General features: G+C 30.9%; 1 protein-coding gene across 1 annotated transcript in view; it reads left to right on the top strand.

The window, feature by feature from the left end:
- Nucleotides 1–19,775, top strand: part of LOC148607241 (uncharacterized) — a 42,103-nt gene extending 22,328 nt beyond the window's left edge. Inside the window, exons 11-12 of the mRNA XM_088543509.1 lie at nucleotides 14,524–14,765; nucleotides 19,708–19,775. Coding sequence (XP_088399635.1) covers nucleotides 14,524–14,765; nucleotides 19,708–19,775 — 310 coding nt within the window. The remainder of the gene's footprint in view (nucleotides 1–14,523; nucleotides 14,766–19,707) is intronic.
- Nucleotides 19,776–20,167: the final 392 nt, after the last annotated feature.

The following is a 20,167-nucleotide window of genomic DNA, read 5'->3' as shown; positions in this document are numbered from 1 at the left end:
TGATTCTTGGTTGATTGGAATTATTAAACTGTTATACAAAAACAAGGGTGACCCATTTAACGGAGATAATTACCATGACAATTTACTTCAAACTTGGGGAAAGTGTTTACGCCTACATTGTATTTTAAATTCGAGTTGTCGGACGAAATTGGTTTAATTACGGATGCCCAGGGTGGTTTTCGTAAGGGCTATTCAGTTCAAGATAGTATGTTTGTTATGCATGCATTAATTTCATTGTATTTGAGTTTGGGAAAAAAATTGTGGTTTTGTGGATTATAGAAAAGCGTTTGATACGGTATGGAGGGTGGGTTTATGGCGTAAATCGTGAACTGTAAAAATATTGGTGCGAAAATGTTTAATATTATATTATATTAAACAATTATACGGACATTAAATATTGTGTTAGAAATGGGGAATTAAAAACAGTTTTTTTCCCGTGTGAAATCAGTGTAAGGCAGGGAGAAAAGTTATCCCCTTTCTCTTTGCCTTATACCTCAACGACTTGGAGGAATATCTTAATGAAAATTCCGTAGATGGTTGAAAGTTTCTAAAACTGTCTTTTCTTTTGAAAAAAAGATGGTAGAGTTCGGAAATTTAGTGTAAATGTAACAAAAACAAAGGTAGTGCTTTTTTTCAAAAAGGAAATTTACAAGAAATATCTTTTTTAAATTGTCCAACGAAAACTTTGAAATAAAGGATTCATATGTCTATTTTGGGCTTTTATTTAGCTATAATGGTAATTTTGCACAAGCAAGAAAGAACTTGATTGATGAGGCTCAAAAAGCCCTGTATGCTCTATACAAAAAGATACAAAATATGTCTATTCTCATTGACATTCAATGAATTTTGTTTGATGTTTTGGTTGTTCCTATTTTAACATATTCTTCAGAAATATGAGGGTTTGAAAATAAGGCTACTGTTGAAGAATTATATCTTCAATTTTGTAAACGCTTATTGGGTGTAAGATCATCTACACCAAATTTTATGGTATATGGGGAACTTGGGAGATTCCCACATGAAGAACATATTAAATTAAAAATGGTGTATTTATGGCATAGAGTAGCTTCTAATGAGAGTAAATTGTAAGGAAAATTATACAAATTAGTACTGTACTTAAGTGAGCATGATAACTTTAATTTTTATTAGATTAATTATATAAAGTCTATATTTGATGATTGTGGTTATAGTGAAATATGGAATATTCAAGAAAATGTCAATTTTAACTTTTAAAGATTAATATTACACAGCATCTCCAAGACCAGTTTATCCAAAGATTGTTCACTGATATGAACAATTCATCTAAAGGGGAATATTACTCTAATTTTAAAAACGAATATTTCGATTGGAACTTTATCTTTTAAAACTAAAATCGGGGCGACAGGTACATATTTGTAAATTAAGGATTTGTAATATTAAATTTCCTATCGAAACTGATAGATGGCGGAATATACCAAGGGACGAACGATTGTGTACAGTATGTGGATTTGGTCTTGGGGACGAATATCATTATTTATTTGAATGTAAAAACAATATAGTTTTAGATATCAGAAGAAAATTTATTCCGAGTTATTATATTAGGTATCCTAATAGAGAAAAATGTATGGCATGTTAAAATTTTGTAATGTAAAAGTATTGATAATTTATCAATTTTCATTCAAAACATCTAAAAGTTGTTTTATCATTTGTATGTTCATGTAATGATTCATTGTTTTGTCTTCGTACATGTATGTGATTAATATTGTCCAATATTTATATGTATCTATCTGCATTTACTCCTGTTACGCAGTAATCTGCGGCTGAGTTTTCTTAAAACTAAACTAAACTAAACTAAACAAATGCACCCTTATTATAATATTGTGACACGACAAATAAAAACATATTACATATTTAGTACCTGTCCATCTAAGAATCATGCAAAAGGTGCTACACTGATAGACAATAAAAATGGTTTTATACTTATAATTTATTTCATTTTCGTCCAAAACATTGAAAAATATGAAAAAAAAATATGTGTTAGTCATGTTGTTGCTATGGTAACAAACCTCCATAGCCACCCCCGCTATATGAGTCTGTAAAACTTCATTTTCTGTTTTTTTTTAGTAAATTTACAGAAAAAACACTATTGTTTTGTTAAATCTTATATCATATGGGGAAAGTAGTAGAATTAATATATAAAATGAAATATGTAGGCAATCAATATCTTTTGCGCAACTGCAGTTGCCATGACAACTAAAATAGGTCTTTTTGACTTTATAAAAACATGAAAAATCAAGGTTTTTTGTGATCTAATATCTCCTAAGAACACGGGGATATCAAAATTTAGCCTTCAACATATCTTAAATAAAAAAAAATGTAGCCTCCTTCAGATTTTTCGGAAAAAAAGTCATTTTTATATCAATACTTTCTGTTTTTGCAAATGCCATGCCACCAGATTAAGCACATCAATTTATGTATTAAATTCATCTTGTTTAACAGTTTAACAACAGACAGAACATATAACAAGTCCTTATAAACACATTTTAATGCAATGGTTTCTATGGAAACACATCCCTGTACAAACCCATAGAAGTATGCAATCATACAAATGTACGATAAGATCATTATAATTGAACCAATTTAAATGTTCAATTTTTTCTCATGAATAAGCATATCAACGGAAGTATAAATGTTACACCAAATAACAGGTTTGCAGCAGGTTGCACTCATGTCTCACGAAAAGTGTCCTTACCACTTAATAGATTACACATAAAATAGTAAGAATTGAAATAAATCTGTTCAGTTGCAGCCTAGACTTTGAAAAATTTTCTATCATGCAAAATAGTGAATAAATGGCAAAATTCCTACAAACTTGAAATTTCTACCACAAAGCAACCATAATCACATACATGTACATGTGTTTCCCATTTATATAAAGTGACTTGGCCGACTTTTACATCCTTCATTCCATTCAGAGCAGATATTTTTTTATGAAAACACTTTCTATATCATTCCATATATATCAAAATCCAATAAACAAAATAAATAAAATGACTACAAACAATAACTACAACCACGTGTAACATATTCTTTATCTATATAAAGCCATATCCTAAATCCTTCAATTGAGAGACAAGATAAGACAAAGAAATTCCAATGAATGGATGGACAGACAAGATTTTTCTGATATTGCTTCCACTAGTCCAGTGGTAATATGAATCAAATTAAGTAAATCAAAAGTAACATTTATGAAAATTGTTAATCCGAGTTTACAGCTTGCATTGCTCCCATGACATCTATCATTAGAATAGCAGATTCTAGGTCATCTTCCTCTGTTGGTCTTGGATGACGAAACTGAAATGAGAGTCTTGAAAAAAATGACGCAATTTGACTTGGCAACAGGTACTGACAGGGAGAAAGCATTTTTTTGTCCTGATTCATCCCTACACACTCTCATATTTCTAGCAACGTCAGCTGGATTGGCTTTTCTTCCAATACCCTCCCCTCCTGCAAAAATTCCTCTCAGGTAGTCTTTAGTCCTTTCGTCAAAGCGTGTGCTTTTCCTTTCTTTTTTAAGTGCCCAACCCATTTCTGCTGATGAAGTGCCATGGTCCAATTGTATATTCTTGGATAAAACAGAATGTTCAACTATGTTTAAACAAGAATCTTTCCATTTAATTTTTACATTGTCAAAAGAAGATTGCCTGTTTTTTTTTCTATTCTGTGTTTGCCAACAAGTAATTGAGATTCTAAATTCAAGAAAGATTGAAAAACTCTCGAACAACCAGGTTCTATGCAAGAAAATATCCTGTTAACACTTGTTGTTTCTTGCTTAAATGTTGTCTCGGGGTTTTGTATTTCACCAATCTGTTCATTTAAGTCAACTCTTTGCTTTATTGAAATCATACCATCTTTTTGATGACAAAGTGAATGTTCTATGAACATCTAAAATATGATGGAGGTGATGGACAGACTTTCTTTAATTCTTCTTCACTGTGGTTTTTTCCTTTTCCAATCTCAAAAGATTTCCATGATATAATTTTGTTATCCCTAAAAACCATAAAAGATATTTAGGTTACTTTACAAATTTTAAGTACAAGTAACATATTGCACCTGAAAATAATAATTTGTGCATTCTAGTAAGCTCATTCTGTTGACAATCATGAATTACACATTGAAAACATCATAACATGGGGCACATTACATCAATGTCAGTGCACCAGTATTGGTTTTAAAACAAATCAATTAACACTCACTATGCCAAATTGTTTGAAAAAATGTATAGATTTCTATATTTTGCAAACTTATGCAAATTATATGCAAATTAGTTGCATCATGGTGCTGATGCTTATTGTTTTATATAAGTTAAACGTAGGTGATCACAGGGTGGGGTGTATGGGGTGATGAAATGATGAGAGGGTATATGGGCATGCATGGGAAAATGGGTCTGTTGCCTGAAAATGGTCATTTTCAGTCATTTTCACCCTATGTGGCGTCCACTAGGGGTAAGGCAGTGTCCAAAGTGCAAATTTTCAAAAGCTTGTTCCCTCTGATGATAATTTAAACCAAAAATTGTTCATTACAGCCGTAAGTGGAAGGTCAGGAGGCCCCAGAAGAGTCATTCATGAGAAGATATGAATATTTTTTGCAATTTTTGTCTTCAGAATGACTCAAAACTGGTAGTAGTTAGTATATGGGGTTGACATCGTTGGAGTGGTGAAAAACATCATTATTCTGTAGAAACCAAGTGAAATGAAGCACAATGGATCCGTTCTGCTGTTGTTAGGGCCGCAAATTGATCACTACCCCTAAAGAAATCACAATTTGTTGTGGCCTTTTTAACTCATGACCTCTTGTTCTGCGGTCAAGTCCCTATTTTTGCTACAAAAAATGTTATATATAGCCTCATTTTAAAGCACATTCATTCTGCTTGCATATGAAATCAAAAGTTGATTTCCAAAGCTGAAAATCAACTTGCCAGAACCCAAAAATCAGAAAGACAGCCCATGACCATATATATACGGTTCCAGCATGGTAAGGCTTAAGATTTAATATCCATTTATAAATATTGCAATTAAGATTTAATTTCCATTGGTGACAACTAATTTTAATGTCTTAGGTGTGACTTGGTTTGGGAATGATTCCATGACTTCTCAAACTTAAAGTAAGCACGCTACACTAAAACCACATATCTGTAGATGGTAAGTGGGGCTACGTAAATGCACAGAAACAAATACAGGACAACAATACTAAATAATTCCATAAAATCCATACCTCAGTTGTATGTTTGAGATTTTTGTAATTCCTTTCCATGTGCTCTTTGGTCTATTTGATTCTTCATCACTTATATCAACGTTGGCAATCTGGCATCCTGCTACTCCCCCAAGTGAATCTAAGGCTGTCTTCATCTCACTGGCTGTCTTCACATCATTTCCAGCTGACACAAACTGACGGAATTTGCTCCTCATATGGGCAATCTTTGCGTCACAATATGACTTCCCATCCTGTGATTCGCTAAAATCGTACCTTCTGATGTAAAGACCTGAAAGTAAAGTACATATCTTTGATGGTAGATAGAAGTCGAAAGATAAAAAAACATGTAACAATTTTGACCACTTTACAAACAAATCAGTGTGAATGCGTGACATACTGAGAACTTCTGAATTCATTTGCAAAAAGTTGAATTACAATCCCTGACACCAACCATACATTAAATTGTTTTATCTTTGAATGTTTCCAAAAAATATTTAGTGTGCTTTAAGGTAAAAATTCGAAGTTTATTTTTTGAAACTACAAAAGTAATTTTGGCACATTTTTAGTATTTTTATATTTCATCAGGTTGTCAGCAATTGCAAGAATATAAACTTTGATGTTCAGTTTTAAACGTTTGCGAAAAATTGTCCTCCAAAATTATTAATTTCAAGAATCACTCCTCGATCCACTTTCAAAGCAAAGTATGCTCAAGAATGGAAGCAACAGCAAACCAATCTTGTCGAACAAAATCAAAAACGTGTACATAAGTCCTAAGCTGTAAATATAAAATACAATACTTCTTCCTTAATCCACATTATAATATACCTTTTTTTATTTTTTATAAGTATATACTACCTTATAAATATATATTTTCTATTAACTAATAGTATTTGAAATGATGTAAAAATAATATATCTAAATTATTTGAAATTATTTTTTTTTACATTTAAACTAGAATGGTAAAATTAAAAACATTTATTTTTACAAAGCCCCTTTCGAGGAGAGATAATTGGCTGTAAAATCCTTTCTAAGGGGAGATAATGGGTAGAAAAATGTTCAAAAGAAATGTAAAGCGAAATTTAGTTGATTTGTTTTCTAATTGTGTAAGAAAAAAGTTTTACGTGACCCCAAAGTTTTGTTTTGAAGTGTGAAAGAATGTCAGTTAAGAGCTCTTTATATAAAGTTAAAAGAAAATTTGGATAAACTTTATAAACTCATAACAATGGTACCTTTAGATTCAGTCCATTGTATTTGAATATGCATACACAAACATGCCAGTTTAGATCCTTTTGGTCAAACCATTCTGACTGTTTCTCCCTGAATGATGATGGCAAAAACTAAAAAAAAAGCCAATCCATTAATATCAATACCTCATTGGGCTTCATCTTATGAAGAAGTGAAGTGCGTCCACGGTCTTGGTTATAACATCGAATTACATGTTGTCTCCAAGACATGATGTGTGACTCGAATAGCTCTATGTCTCTGAGGAGTTAATTTTGTAACTCTTCTGGAAAATATGTCCACAAATAAGGAAAAAGATAGTACAGATACATTATGCTTTCCTTTTCTCAAACACTATTAAAACCAAAAACAAAGCAATAAAAAGACCATCACAATGATTTACAAAAGAAGACAATTATATTTTCACTTTTGGTCTATTCATAATGTCACAATACCAGTAATATGCTTATTTAATCTTGGAATAATATGCAAATTATAAGATTGAGTTATTAAATTTCAATTGAAACTCACCTTCTTTTTACAGTTTAAGATAAAAAAGCAAAACAAAATAAGTTGCACTAGACTGATCATATCAATACCTTGCAATTCTGTGAGGATTTTCTTAAGCTTCATCATGGAAACAGGGAAAAGTTTACATTGATCACACTTCATGTCATGGACATGTGAACATGCTACTCGCAAATTACTATCCAGGGGATCAGACAGGACATATGTTACACAATTGTCTGGACATTTGTCTTCAAGTGTCAAGTGGAGCTTAAAGTCAGTCTTTATATACAACTTGCATACTTGAGCATCATCTTTAATCTTTCTGAGGCTGTCTATCACATTCAAACTACAAAATACATCAAAAAGCATTTATAACTAGCTTTACTTTGGGAAAGTGAAGACACAACACTAGTTCTTGACACACTTAAATATAGGAACTTGCAATTCATTATGAACTACAGCAGCACCAAATTTATTATTCAGAAAAAAGTGTAAAAAGTTCTGCTGTAAGGGAGAGCTAACCATAAACCTGTGCCTTCAAATGGAACATGCACTAGGAATTTTCATATGCAATTTATTTAAAAAAAATAAAAAAGGGATATAAAAGGGATCATTGTTTGTCCACAAACAAGTTATACAAGGAACAAGCACTTCAACTTGAATGCCATCAAAAAATAAAAATTCAACCTTACTCAGTAATATATGTCTTTATCTGACTAATAACTGCATCAATGGTATCAAAGGCTGCAGCACCATCAGCTGAGATGTTATCAAGTCCTTTAAGACTGGTTCTTTTAGATGCAGGATACACATGCAATATTTGGAACAAAGATGACTCTGACAGAGGTTCAAAATTTGACTCTTTACAAAAGGCTTTATACATGTGAATCAGATTGGTGTTTCAATTCTCTCACCACTATCATGTTTCATCTCCTTTGTGCCATAAGAGCTAACCTGTGAACAATATGTTTATAGTGTGAGATATAAGTTACTTCCAAAATATATGAGCTAACATAACTGATATTTTCTGCCTTCTTTAAAAGTGGAGAGCAAGTACAGTTGAAATTTGTTGAATTGTTGAATAGTGCACTGTTTATATAAGTGCATTAAAATTTGTTGGTAACAAAATTTTTATTAATAAATGAAAATGATTTTAAAAAAGGTAACCTGTTGCTGGAATTAAACATGGTCATATCAGTATTTAAGCAAATGAATGTGACAATGAAAAAACTGACTTTCAGTTGTTATCATCTTATACATTATCTATAGCTTACTTGATGAAATAAAGGGTTAAAAAGAAAATCAAGTGCATGGGCCAATTTTTCCTGATCCATCCTTTGTCTGCACCACTTTACTGGCTTTGGAACTTGAGCACCTACAAAGCAAAAAAAACTTTAAGAATATGAACTACATGTACCACACTATGACATAATTGTAGGATGAAGGTGAAACCTTTTAACCTCCTTTAGAAACAATAATTAGAAAACAACTTTGATAATTTTTGTCAGCTCTGATTTGATATATTATACTTATAACCTTCAAATATGGTAAAGTTTGGTATGGTCTTTAGCCAACATTTCGAATACTGATATCTCAAAGGCTTATCCTTCCATTTAAGAACAATGACAAGGCTGTGTTAATATTTTCCAAAGGAGCTTCTTTGCTGTCCTCTGTGCTCCAGTTAGACACTTGTTATGACTACAAAAACCAATTTTTTGTTCGTTATTAATTATAAAGTGTTTCCTGATTAGGTCTGTTCCATTTAAAATTACTTTATCTCAAAGGATGACATAAATTTATTCAACCCACCAACAAATATAATGATTTAGAGTTTCAAGTTGGATAATTGTTCAATGGACTGTCAAAAATAAGTGATTTTGCTTGCCTTCCTTGGAGTAAAGGTCTTAAAATAAAAACAAAATACAGCTCGGCATTTAGCATATGAGTGCAACAAAATCAAAACATGTTATTTGGAGAAATTTTTTATTAAAGTATGTAAATAATTTCAAAATGCAAACAATACATTGCATAAAATTCAATATGGGTACATGTAGATCAACGAAATTGCTGACAGACAATAAAATATGATAATGGCATATCACATGAAATCCTTTTCCAACTTATCAAAATACCTGCATTTAATCTGAAATAAGTTTTTATGGTGTTGAGTTTATTTGTATTTTAGACATCAATGAGAAAAATAAATTGATGTTACATTATCAGGCGAAAGTTGGTTAACTTGAATTTTGTGATATTAAAGTTTTCAAGGAGTATTTTAGGAATTTAAAAACATGAGTTACAATTAAAAATGAAATGCATCATGCTTCTTTGGACCAGTACTGAAGATCTCATAAGTATTAGGTGAACTTAAAGGGTAAAATGTGACCTAATGATTAAAGATTATAGAATTAAAGAATTATCTATATTCAAAAATTAATGCATGAAAAGCAGGTAGTGTGTCCTGTCTAGATATTTATGTATGCCTATACTTGATGCTTAGATAAACAGTGTCTTTGAGGTAATTTACACATTAGATTGATATAGGAGTTCATCTAAATTTAATTGTGAGGTGTTTAATATGAGGCAGGGGCAACCTTTGAAAATAAAATAAAGTTGTATATATTTATATTTTAAAAAAATAAACAGTCAGGCCTTTTACAGTTTAACATCAATTTGATTTTTTATGAATAATTTAACAAAATTTTCAGATAAGAGCTATGAACTATAAATAGATTTTGATTTTGTTAAACATAAGAAACTCAGTGAAGATCTCTGTATTAAAGTTTATATTCATGTCAGACTGAAAACATAGTCTCAATGATTCTAAAGTTTTAGGTGGAATATTACTTTGTCCTAGATCTATAAAGGAATATAAACAGAAGTGTAACTTACATTCATACTTGAAGGAAGTGAGTTTGTGTCCTTAAGTCAGAGGCTTGCTGTGTCATTATCTTCAGACTGAAAATAATTCAGCACATATGAATATTTGCTGAGTTGTAAGAAATAGAAATTATAAATACATATCAGTGTTATGTATGTTTTACATATACCTAGTGGTCATAAAAACAGATGATTCTCATGAACCATTAGAATATACAGGCTTTTGTCCTGCATTCCTCTTAATCAACTTTACTTTATTCAGTAATGCATCTGTTTGAGAGAGCCTATATGCATTCTTAAGGCAGAACCTTTTTATTTTTTTTGAGTGCAGCATCTCCAAAGAGGAATAACATTTCCAAGTCCAGGAAATAAATGTAAGGTCTATCAAATTTTATACATAAATACTACAGGTCACATTATACTCATAATTACATGTGATTGGACATTTCTGACATCATGACGCTCTCGAGAACTTGGTCAGTTTCTTCCACAAGTACAGGTACTGATAACTCTGTAATAGATAAAATTGAATGGAAAACAAGAGAGGACACAATTCGAAATGTCAAAACTGACCATGAAACATTATTTTGATAGATAATTTATATGTCCTTGAATTATTGTAAAAAAATAAAACGTAATGAAATTGGAGTGAAGCTTTTGTAATTTTCGTGTAGTATTTATATATAACCATTCAAGACTAAGGATATTATATTAAGAAAACTGTAATAAACAAGAAAGTTTTTTTTTATATTTCCCCACCAAGTTGTATGTATTATTGGTAGGTACATGTAGGTGGCTGGTTAACAGAATAAATATGCACCTTTGAAACAGAAACAAAAATACATAATTGACATTTAGTATCAGAGAGGTAATATTTCTATGTACATATACAAAACATTACATCTTAATGATGACCTTGTTCAGATATCACAATATTTATGGTATATTTGTACCATAAATATACATATGACAGGTTATCCTCGTGGTTGTTTAATAACCCTATACAGTTTTCTTGACAGTGGTTAGGATTACAGGAGAGGGCATGTGCCATTTATCACATTCCATCTGAAAATATCCCATTCAAATTTTTAACGATAGGTATTACAGAATGGCACATTGAAATTCTGAAGTTCATTTAAATTGGTCTATTTTCAAAGTTTTTAATATCAATCAATGCAATGGGATATTGTACATTTATCAAGTCTTTACATAGCCCCTTACCTTGTGTTCTGTCTTCAAAGTCATTGTTTTCTTGTTTAGGGAACTTCAGGTAGCATTGATAGCAAATTCCTATGAAAAATAGAAGTAAAATTTTTCTTCTGTGTAAATTTAAATTACAAGTAATGCTATTAAAATCCTTGGTACTTTTGATGCGAATAATATGCTGACACAATTGTAATTGTATTTAACAAACTCTTCCATACAAATTTCTTGAACTTTTGATACATGTAGCTATTCATGTCTATTTGTCAAAGACATTCTATGTGTAGCCCATCGAATTGTCTTACTTCTTCAAGAGATATGTGATATTTTTTTTCAAGAAAAACGACTGACATTATTTGGTACATATTTTCACATGCATTTTTATATAACTTTGCAATGTCCTGAACAGCACAACTAGATGCATAAACAGTAACAAGCACCAATGCATCAATCAACATTACCAAGTTCATGAAAATATTTATTTTTTCATAGTTTGTAGAAAATATAATTGTAATAAAATTACCACTTCCAACAGGAACAAACATTCCATGTTCTTGCAACAGCCATTGACTGTGATAACCTGATAATCCCCTGAATGTTTCCCTTTACCGCTATGTGAGGGGTGACTGCATAGCTTCCCTTGTCTGAAGTCCATACCAAGTTTTGCACGATGGTGTGGACATATAGTTAATGCATGGTTAGTAGTAAAGAGTCCAACTCGCAAACACAACAAATCTGCCTCTGTTGATATGGTTTCTTGACTAGGTTTGAATCCCCTTGCTGCACTTCCAACACTCAAGTTCATTTTTTAAAATGATTTACAATGAAAACTGGAATACCCCTGACATTCAATACTGCGGTGTGACCAATTAAGATTCAAATGTAATGACCAAATATGAAAAATCTCCACAGTTATACCACATAATTAGTCACAAGAAATTAAAAAAAATATATATAATTCCCAATGTATCACTTTTTTTTTGTATTTTGCATGATTCTTAGGCGGACAGCTACTTAAGTACACCTACAATTCACAGTTAATCAAAGCACTTGGAAGTTTTCGGGACAAAATATCGTACAGCATTATAATCAGATAAGAAAATGAGTACCAAGTATATGATTTTTACCTTTTATGGGATAAAATATCAGTAATAATGCATAATGTCAACATGCATTTTTACACAGAAACATGGTGTACATTTTTGCAACATTAAAATCACGATATCCACATTTTGACGAGCTTTTTCATCTATCAAAATAAATTTGGGGTCACCTGTCCTTCATGGAAATGGACTTTAAACAAAAATGGGCATTTAGTATAAAATATGTACTGAATTTGGAAAATTCGAAATTTTCCTTTGGTAATATATATTTTTATACAAAGGTCTTCTTTTTGGTTTGTATCAACTACAATATATATATGTTCCTTTGAAATAAACGTTTGAAAACAAATATGGATATTACATAAAAGTAAGTCAAATGTAGAATTTCTTTACTCATCTTATGGCAGTTCATGGGTGATTAACATGTATTCTGATATTCAATATATGTAAATACGAATGATTCCCGCCCCCAAATAAAAAACCAACAGTTTGAATAAGTGACATGTTTCTGTGTAGGATATTTTGACCCCTTTTGTCGAAATCTAAGATATTTTGAGAGTGACATGGTTTATTGTACAAAGGCAAACCTCATAATATTTCTATGAAATCATCATAACTTGAATAAAACATACAAAATTTCGTCATCGTGAAAAAGGTAATGTCTTAGCACTTTTAACATTTTATTGTATTGTTAAATTCATCTGTTTCCTATAATAATATGCACGAAGTGTTATTTGTGGGTAAGTGCATTAATGACTAATGCAAGATATTCTGGTACATACTTGTTTAGAAAATGTCCTATAATTGCACAGTCTTACATGCAGGGTCTATCTTGATATTGGTAAGACGGGTAATTAATCATTTGCATAGATTGTAAGGAAGAAACAGGCAGCATTGACGGTACTCGAACACTGCTTCTATTTGTCATAGTTTGTAAGTCATCTAAGTTACATTGCTCAATAATCTAGTAAACAATATTTGTAGAATGTTTTAAGGTATTGGCATCTGGTAAAAAAATGTTTTCGTGCAATAATTGAAGTAACACAATAGTTTTTATATGCATACACATATACATTAAATTAAACAAAGTTTGTCGCCTTAAGAATGTAATAACTTACTAGAACAACTCAAAAGATCGCAGTAAGCGCTACATCAATTTTGAATAGTTTATATTACATTTAAAGCAGCAAGAGGGAATATTAGAACAGTAAAAAAAGACAAAAAAAAAAAAAACAAAACAAAACAAAACATGTAACATAAAATAAAATAGTACCGATTATTGATCAGTTAGATAGATTTAAGAAAATGCCAAGCATTTTAGTTTGATGAACAGTTGAAGAATTTTGTTAGATGTTTACAAATACGGTATGTGTGTTTAAAGAGATTGGGGCTCAATGACATGCAAATAAAGTCTCAGTATTCATTTTGTTTTTATTGATAATAATTTTTAGTTATTGAGAAACAATTTGTGTGATCTTGTTATATTCTAAAGCATTCAAATAACTACTCAGCAGAAAAAGATAAATGTAGATATTCTGGAGCTTCCCCTCTCAACAAAGCGAGTAAAAACTGACATGTTGTGGTTGTAAGAGAATTGATACAAAATTCAGCAAATAGAACAAAATCTGCAGAAGACGGATAGTCGTCTTTACATAGAGCGTGTTTAAAAAATCGCTTAGACGTGGTAAAAGAATTATTTAAATGTACAGATATCGACATCAATTAGTCTATCAATAACGGTAACACCGTTTTCTGTTTTAGTGTTCTTCTAACAATTTTACGAAATACTATTTCATTTTATTATTGTTCAGCAACTGCAATAAGACTTACTTCTATATTCGGGTTTGAAGGCCGATTCTTTTATGTTTTTATCACTTCTGAAAGGGTAATCAAGGGAACCAAGGTTATAGCGGTAATCAAAAGAATGTAATCCAGGGACAAAGACCAGACATGGAAAACAGAATTAAGGAATTATTGCAACTTTCAGTATATTTGTCTAAATGTACAAGAGACGGTCGGTCACCATTAACAGTAGCTTCATTTTACAATCAAATAGAAATACTTAAAGAACTTTTAAATTCAAAAGACATCAAAATTAATCATCATGAAAACAACGGTTGTACTCCATTATATATGGCATGCCAGAAGGGACATATAGATATCGTAAAAGAGCTGATGAAGAACTCTGCAAATATTAACATATGTAGAGATACTGGAGCAACCCTCTATATGCAGCAAGTTGGAACGGGCACGTATTGGTTATAAATTTCCTATTAGAACAATATGCAGATATAACCATGACAACAGAAAACGGATGGTCTATTTTGCATGCAGCTTGCTTCAACAACCATTTAGATGTTGTCCGTCAATTCCTCAGATGTACAAGCATTGATATTGATACCTGTAAAAATGAAGGTAGTACTTCGTTGTGTATGGCGTGTCGTCAGGGACATATTGAAAGCATCAGAGAACTGATCAAATACAACTCAGATATCAACCAGCGTGAAGAAGACGGATGGTCTCCCTTGCAAATTGCATGCTATTACAATCATGAAGATATAGTGTTAGAACTACTCAAGTATTCAGACATCGATATAAATCCTGGAAATATTGACGGTTGTACTTCACTATTCATAGCATGTTATAACGGAAATGATGAAATTGTCAAAGAACTAATAAAACACATCGCAGATATGAATAAGTGTACAAAAAATGGATGGTCGCCATTTGATATAGCTTGCAAGAACAATCATGTAAAGAACTAATCAATGCCCATACATTTTAACAAGTTTTATTTTTATACTCCTCTCATCTTCATGTAAGTGATTTGATTTGGAAAATAACATTACACCGTTACATTAGTCTTTACCTCGAAAATAAAACATTTTATGGACTACGGTTCGAATATTCGACAAAGATGAACAAAACTGCCTATATAAAAAAACAAAAACAAAAATAAAAACAAAAAAAAAACAAAAAAACAAAAACATAACAAAAGACGAAAGTGCGCCAATACGAGATTTAGCAGACCAATACGTCTTTTTTCCTTGTGTGTCTAAATAAGCTAAATATTTTGTTCTAAATTTTTTATGGTACTATTGGCTTTTATATTTTGAAACTCTAAGTTATCGACGCATGTGACCGAAATCTACTGCGTCGAAAATGCAATACTATCTATCTTTTTTTTCATCAGTTTATCAAACTTTGCACTGTCATGTTTATTTTCCACTACTTTCTGCATGGGTTATATGCAAAGTAAGCATATATTTTGTTAGTTTGTTTGTATGTAAAACCAAAACTGTTTTGACAAAGTTTTTTTTAAGGGCTAAATTTGAGAGAAACCAAACATACCCCTTTTTGTTTCTTTAAACATAGACATATAACAACGTGTCCCGCTCTTACATTTCCGGGTTTAAGAAGAGTAGTAACTGCATTAAGATATTCCTCGGATGTCAAACATTGACATCGGAATAATGCTTAGTTTGATTTGTACAGAAAACCAGTATATGAATATAACTACATATGCTGACAAATTTTATTATACTAGTGATGAAAAGTATGCTAATTTCACAGGACGGGGCCATTAAAATCAACATTCCAGCAAATTTGTTACAATGATTTTGCTGGATAAAAAAGTATACTTAATACAAATCAGGTTCTTTTAATGTAAAGACCAAAACCATTTGACATCAAAATTAACTTTCCAAAATAAGGATGCCTTAGGTGGCGGGTAATGTGCTGACGCTACACTGGCCCCCAAAATGGATTTTCGAAAAGTTATAATTACATACTAACTTTTATGTATGCTTGGGTTTTAGTAGAAAGGGTTTTATTTATTTTATATCAAATCAGAATGCATGTATGTAGTTATTATCACTATAACATAAGTTATGCTCTGTAATAGTTCAAAAATCCACAATTAAATATAAATAACTACACGAAAATATTTGGAAGGCATTGTGATAATACCAGCATCGTGGACACATTTTATTACATTTTTAACGAATCGTTGAATGATAGGTATACAAAAATAAGTGTTTACGTCCTTCAATCACTGCTTTAAGAAAAAAGAGAGATGGAAAGAAGAACATGTGTCATTTAACCACGTAACAAAGTCAAAATATACTGAGAAAACATAGGAAATACACCTTCCATGTACTGTATACTAAGTCAAGAACCCCGAACAAACAGAGTTCATATCCGTGTCTTGGATAATAACTAATTGAAGAACTCAAGATGTTACTGAAGAGTAAACATTTAAGTACCAATAGTCAAGAGGAATCGTCCAAAAGGACAGTTCTTAAAACAGATTTAACCAGGTAAAAATCGGAAGGGTGGAAATAACCGTAATAACTATTTCCGGTATATTATAATACGAAGTTTTGTATTCTAGGTTGTAAATCCTTGATTTTTAAGAATATCTCTCAAACTCATATATATATGGTATAGGTACACAAATGAAAAAAATAAATTGCATGTATTTTCTTTTTTTGAAAAGGTGAAATCTAAGTTTATGTTAAAGATTGGTTTATAACATTAATTTAATTAATAATTGTCCTGCTTTTTTAATATGCTGATACAGTGTTTCTTATATTGGCATCTAAGGAAGGGCTTAGTAAAGAAAGGTTTATTTTCATTTAAAAATTTAAGCATAATAAAAACCATTTAGATACAAATAAGAACAGTTATTAACATCGTGTTGAATGTTTGACGGCAACAGAACTTACCTTAATATATAATCTTACACGGCCTTTCTACACTTGAGATGGCTATATTTACAGATTAAAAGCACACGGATCGCTAAGCTTTTTCAAGTATATAGACTACCGGGATGTAGGGAATTGTCCATGACACGAAATACGATGAACGTTTCTGTTTCTCTATTTATTAGCTTGTTTTCCTTGAATAAAACTTGGAACTCTCACGATGTTGTGATCTTTGTGTGTATCTTTCACATAATGGAATTAAATGTAAAGATGACATTCAAATGTAAGTTGTGGTGACCAAAAAAAATAAAAAATAAAAAATAAAAACGACTCTAGTAAGTGGAATTTACAGAATATTAACTTGAAATTCTGGTTTTATGGAACAAATACGGGCCAGTTCTGGAGGTTGAAACATTTTTATAAGTTTATAAGAAAGCAAGGCGATATTATGATAGGATTTAACAACATTTACTTCACAATATCAGTATACATTTTTCAAAATATATACTTTAATCTTGTTTTCACCAATTTGTTCATCTACAAAGCGCACATTACTATAGGCCGGAATATGAAAATATGCAATAATTCTAATATTTTTTTTATATTTACCCAAGGAAAAACCGATATAAAGGGTTCTTCTTTTAATTAATAAATTTTAAGAAGTCTTGTTTCATCACAAATCAAAGAAGTAGTGTTATTCAATATGAAATGCTGAAAAAAATTCAAAGTAAGCTTGTTGAATTAAACAATGAACATAAAAGTTCTGATGTCGTATCTTAATTCAAGCGATACCGGGTGAAACAAAGTTCAATTAAGGCAACATCTTTTGTTATTTTTTTTTTCATTTTTGATTTGACAAGAAAAAGAAAAAAAAAGCTTTAAACCTATTCAATATTACAGATCACTAGCAAAGATTTAAAGTAGTTTGAACACATTCTAGAGTTACCTGTACTTGTCTTTACACACTGTGACGTACATGTATTTAACAAGATGAAGGTAAGTCATTCTACATGTAATGCCAACTGCTAGTTCTGTTCTCTGGAACGTATTTGGGTATAACAATGTGTAATAGACAATAATTTATGAGTTTTAGTTTGATTAGCGTCGAATAATTGGATGCAATAGTGATAGTATTATATAATTCTACGTACGTAACTGTATCACTAAATTCAAATTGAACGTCTTACCAAATTAATAATAATAGGATAATTTACTGGAAAGAGTAAGTAACCAAAATATTATCACGAGTGCCTAAGAACGCTTAAATCCTCTACCGTTCTTGGCACAAGTGATCATATTTTGATTATTCACGATAACCAATTGATTATCGTTTTTATATAAACATTTTCTTCATAATTCATCGATGTTCTCAACACGAATTTTGAATTCTGTGATTGGTGGATTGATATCAAGGGTGTAACGTTTTTGTTGGAGAAAGTCGGAGAGCGAAATTATCAAATTTATTTCACGGTGTGAATTATCGAAATTTATTACACTGGGAACATTCGATAAAACACTGCTATATATATAATAAATATATAATAATCAGGTTTATTTTTACAGAAATATGCAAGAAAAAAATGAATTGTTTTATTGAGAACAACTAGATTAGAAAATACGTCTAATTTTTCATAAAAAAGATGTGTTTCGTAGGAATATTTGGTTTGTTAACTTGAAACGCATTTCATCAGATAAATAGGATACCAATGCTTCAATAATGAGTATCTGTTCACAACGGCAAATATTGACAAACATATACTGTATTGTTCAAACATATTCGTAAATACGTCAAATAAGACCAAAACAAAAATAGAAACAGAAAAAAATTAAGAGGACAAGTTAAAAGTTGAGTTCTATGCAATTGCTATCATTTGACAATTACATTTTACATCTCGATTCTATAATAACGAATAACACACTTGAGGGGGCACATTTATGGTCACCAAACAAACGTTAATTTATCATTTAAAATGTCTATATGGTTTGAAACAAAATTAATTACGTATCTAGTTTTCTTTCAAAAAAAGAAACAAGCATACAAAATGAATTTCCATAAATAAACATCAGAATGGGCGAGTTAGAAGACGGTCAGACCTTGGTGTAACAAATTAACATGTTAAAACATTAGGTGTCCGTCTCTGTAGGAATCGAGCAGTGGGTGAAACACGAAAACAAAAAAACCAACAATTTTGAATGTGTAATTTGACTATTTGAATCATCAGAATGAAGGGAAAAAACAAGATTGTCCATATCATTTTGGTGAATTGAGTTATAATGTCAATGAAATGTATTTAAAATGAACATTTAAGGGACCGATAACGATGTCAAAACCGCATTTGTTCCAGCAATATATTGAAAAATTTATGGTCACATTCAGTGATGTAGAGATCAAATAAGTCTTTTCAAATACAGAAAGCATCCTGAGTAAAATTATATTATAAGATCGGTGGGTTTTTGATTGGCATGTTTCTGATTTTTCCCAAATTGCATGATTCTAATAAAATAATTACACATAATAACTATTCAATAGCTGTGTTTCGAATTCTTACGACGAACGGTTCATAACACACACTGTCAAACATAAATAGGACAATACCATAAATATTCAAATGTCATTCTTCATTTGTGTTGTCATTGATATTCCCAAAATTATGACAATCGTTTATACATATATATTGTTGAGACGAAGATTCCTTAATCTTTTGATATTATCTTGTTCATCATTTCTAGTCTCCCATGGACATTTTATATACATTATAATTAGTGATGAATTTAAAGTTTTACAGTTTATTTATTTGTTTGGCTTCTGTGCTTTGTACACTTTAAATGATGAATCATGTATTTTCCAATTTCAGATAGTCCATATGGTTTTTCTAATCATCTATCTGGTATTACCAACATCTGTGCCAGGAAAAACTGGTAATTTTAACATGAAAGTATAAGTCAAACGTAGTTTACATGTGTATCAATGTTGACTAAGCCCTCAAATGATACTTTTGCAGTAGTTTTACCTCGCACACATCGACACACGTTGAGCTAGTATATAAAGAAATGGTTTTAGTGTTAGGTTATTTTATTATGGATAAAATCCAAGATTAATGAATTAAGGTTTTTGTGGTTGCAAAGTTTTTACAGTAATAAGTGTTTGCATTCCTCATATTTGTAATTTATTTTCATATTTCTGTTGAATACATTCAAAAGATCGTAAGATCTTCAAAGTGTCAATACGCATATTTGATGATTTGATGTGTATTCAAATGAACTAAATTCAAAAACTCAAACCACAAAATATGTTTCATAATCTCACTTTTCTTC

This window comes from Perna viridis, chromosome 9, assembly GCF_037379345.1.
Source record: "Perna viridis isolate PV_CMFRI_1.1 ecotype Kerala chromosome 9, ASM3737934v1, whole genome shotgun sequence".
NCBI classification, from domain to species: domain Eukaryota; kingdom Metazoa; phylum Mollusca; class Bivalvia; order Mytilida; family Mytilidae; genus Perna; species Perna viridis.
The sequence above is the reverse complement of the archived record's forward strand: the minus strand, read 5'-3'. Positions and strand labels throughout refer to the sequence as shown.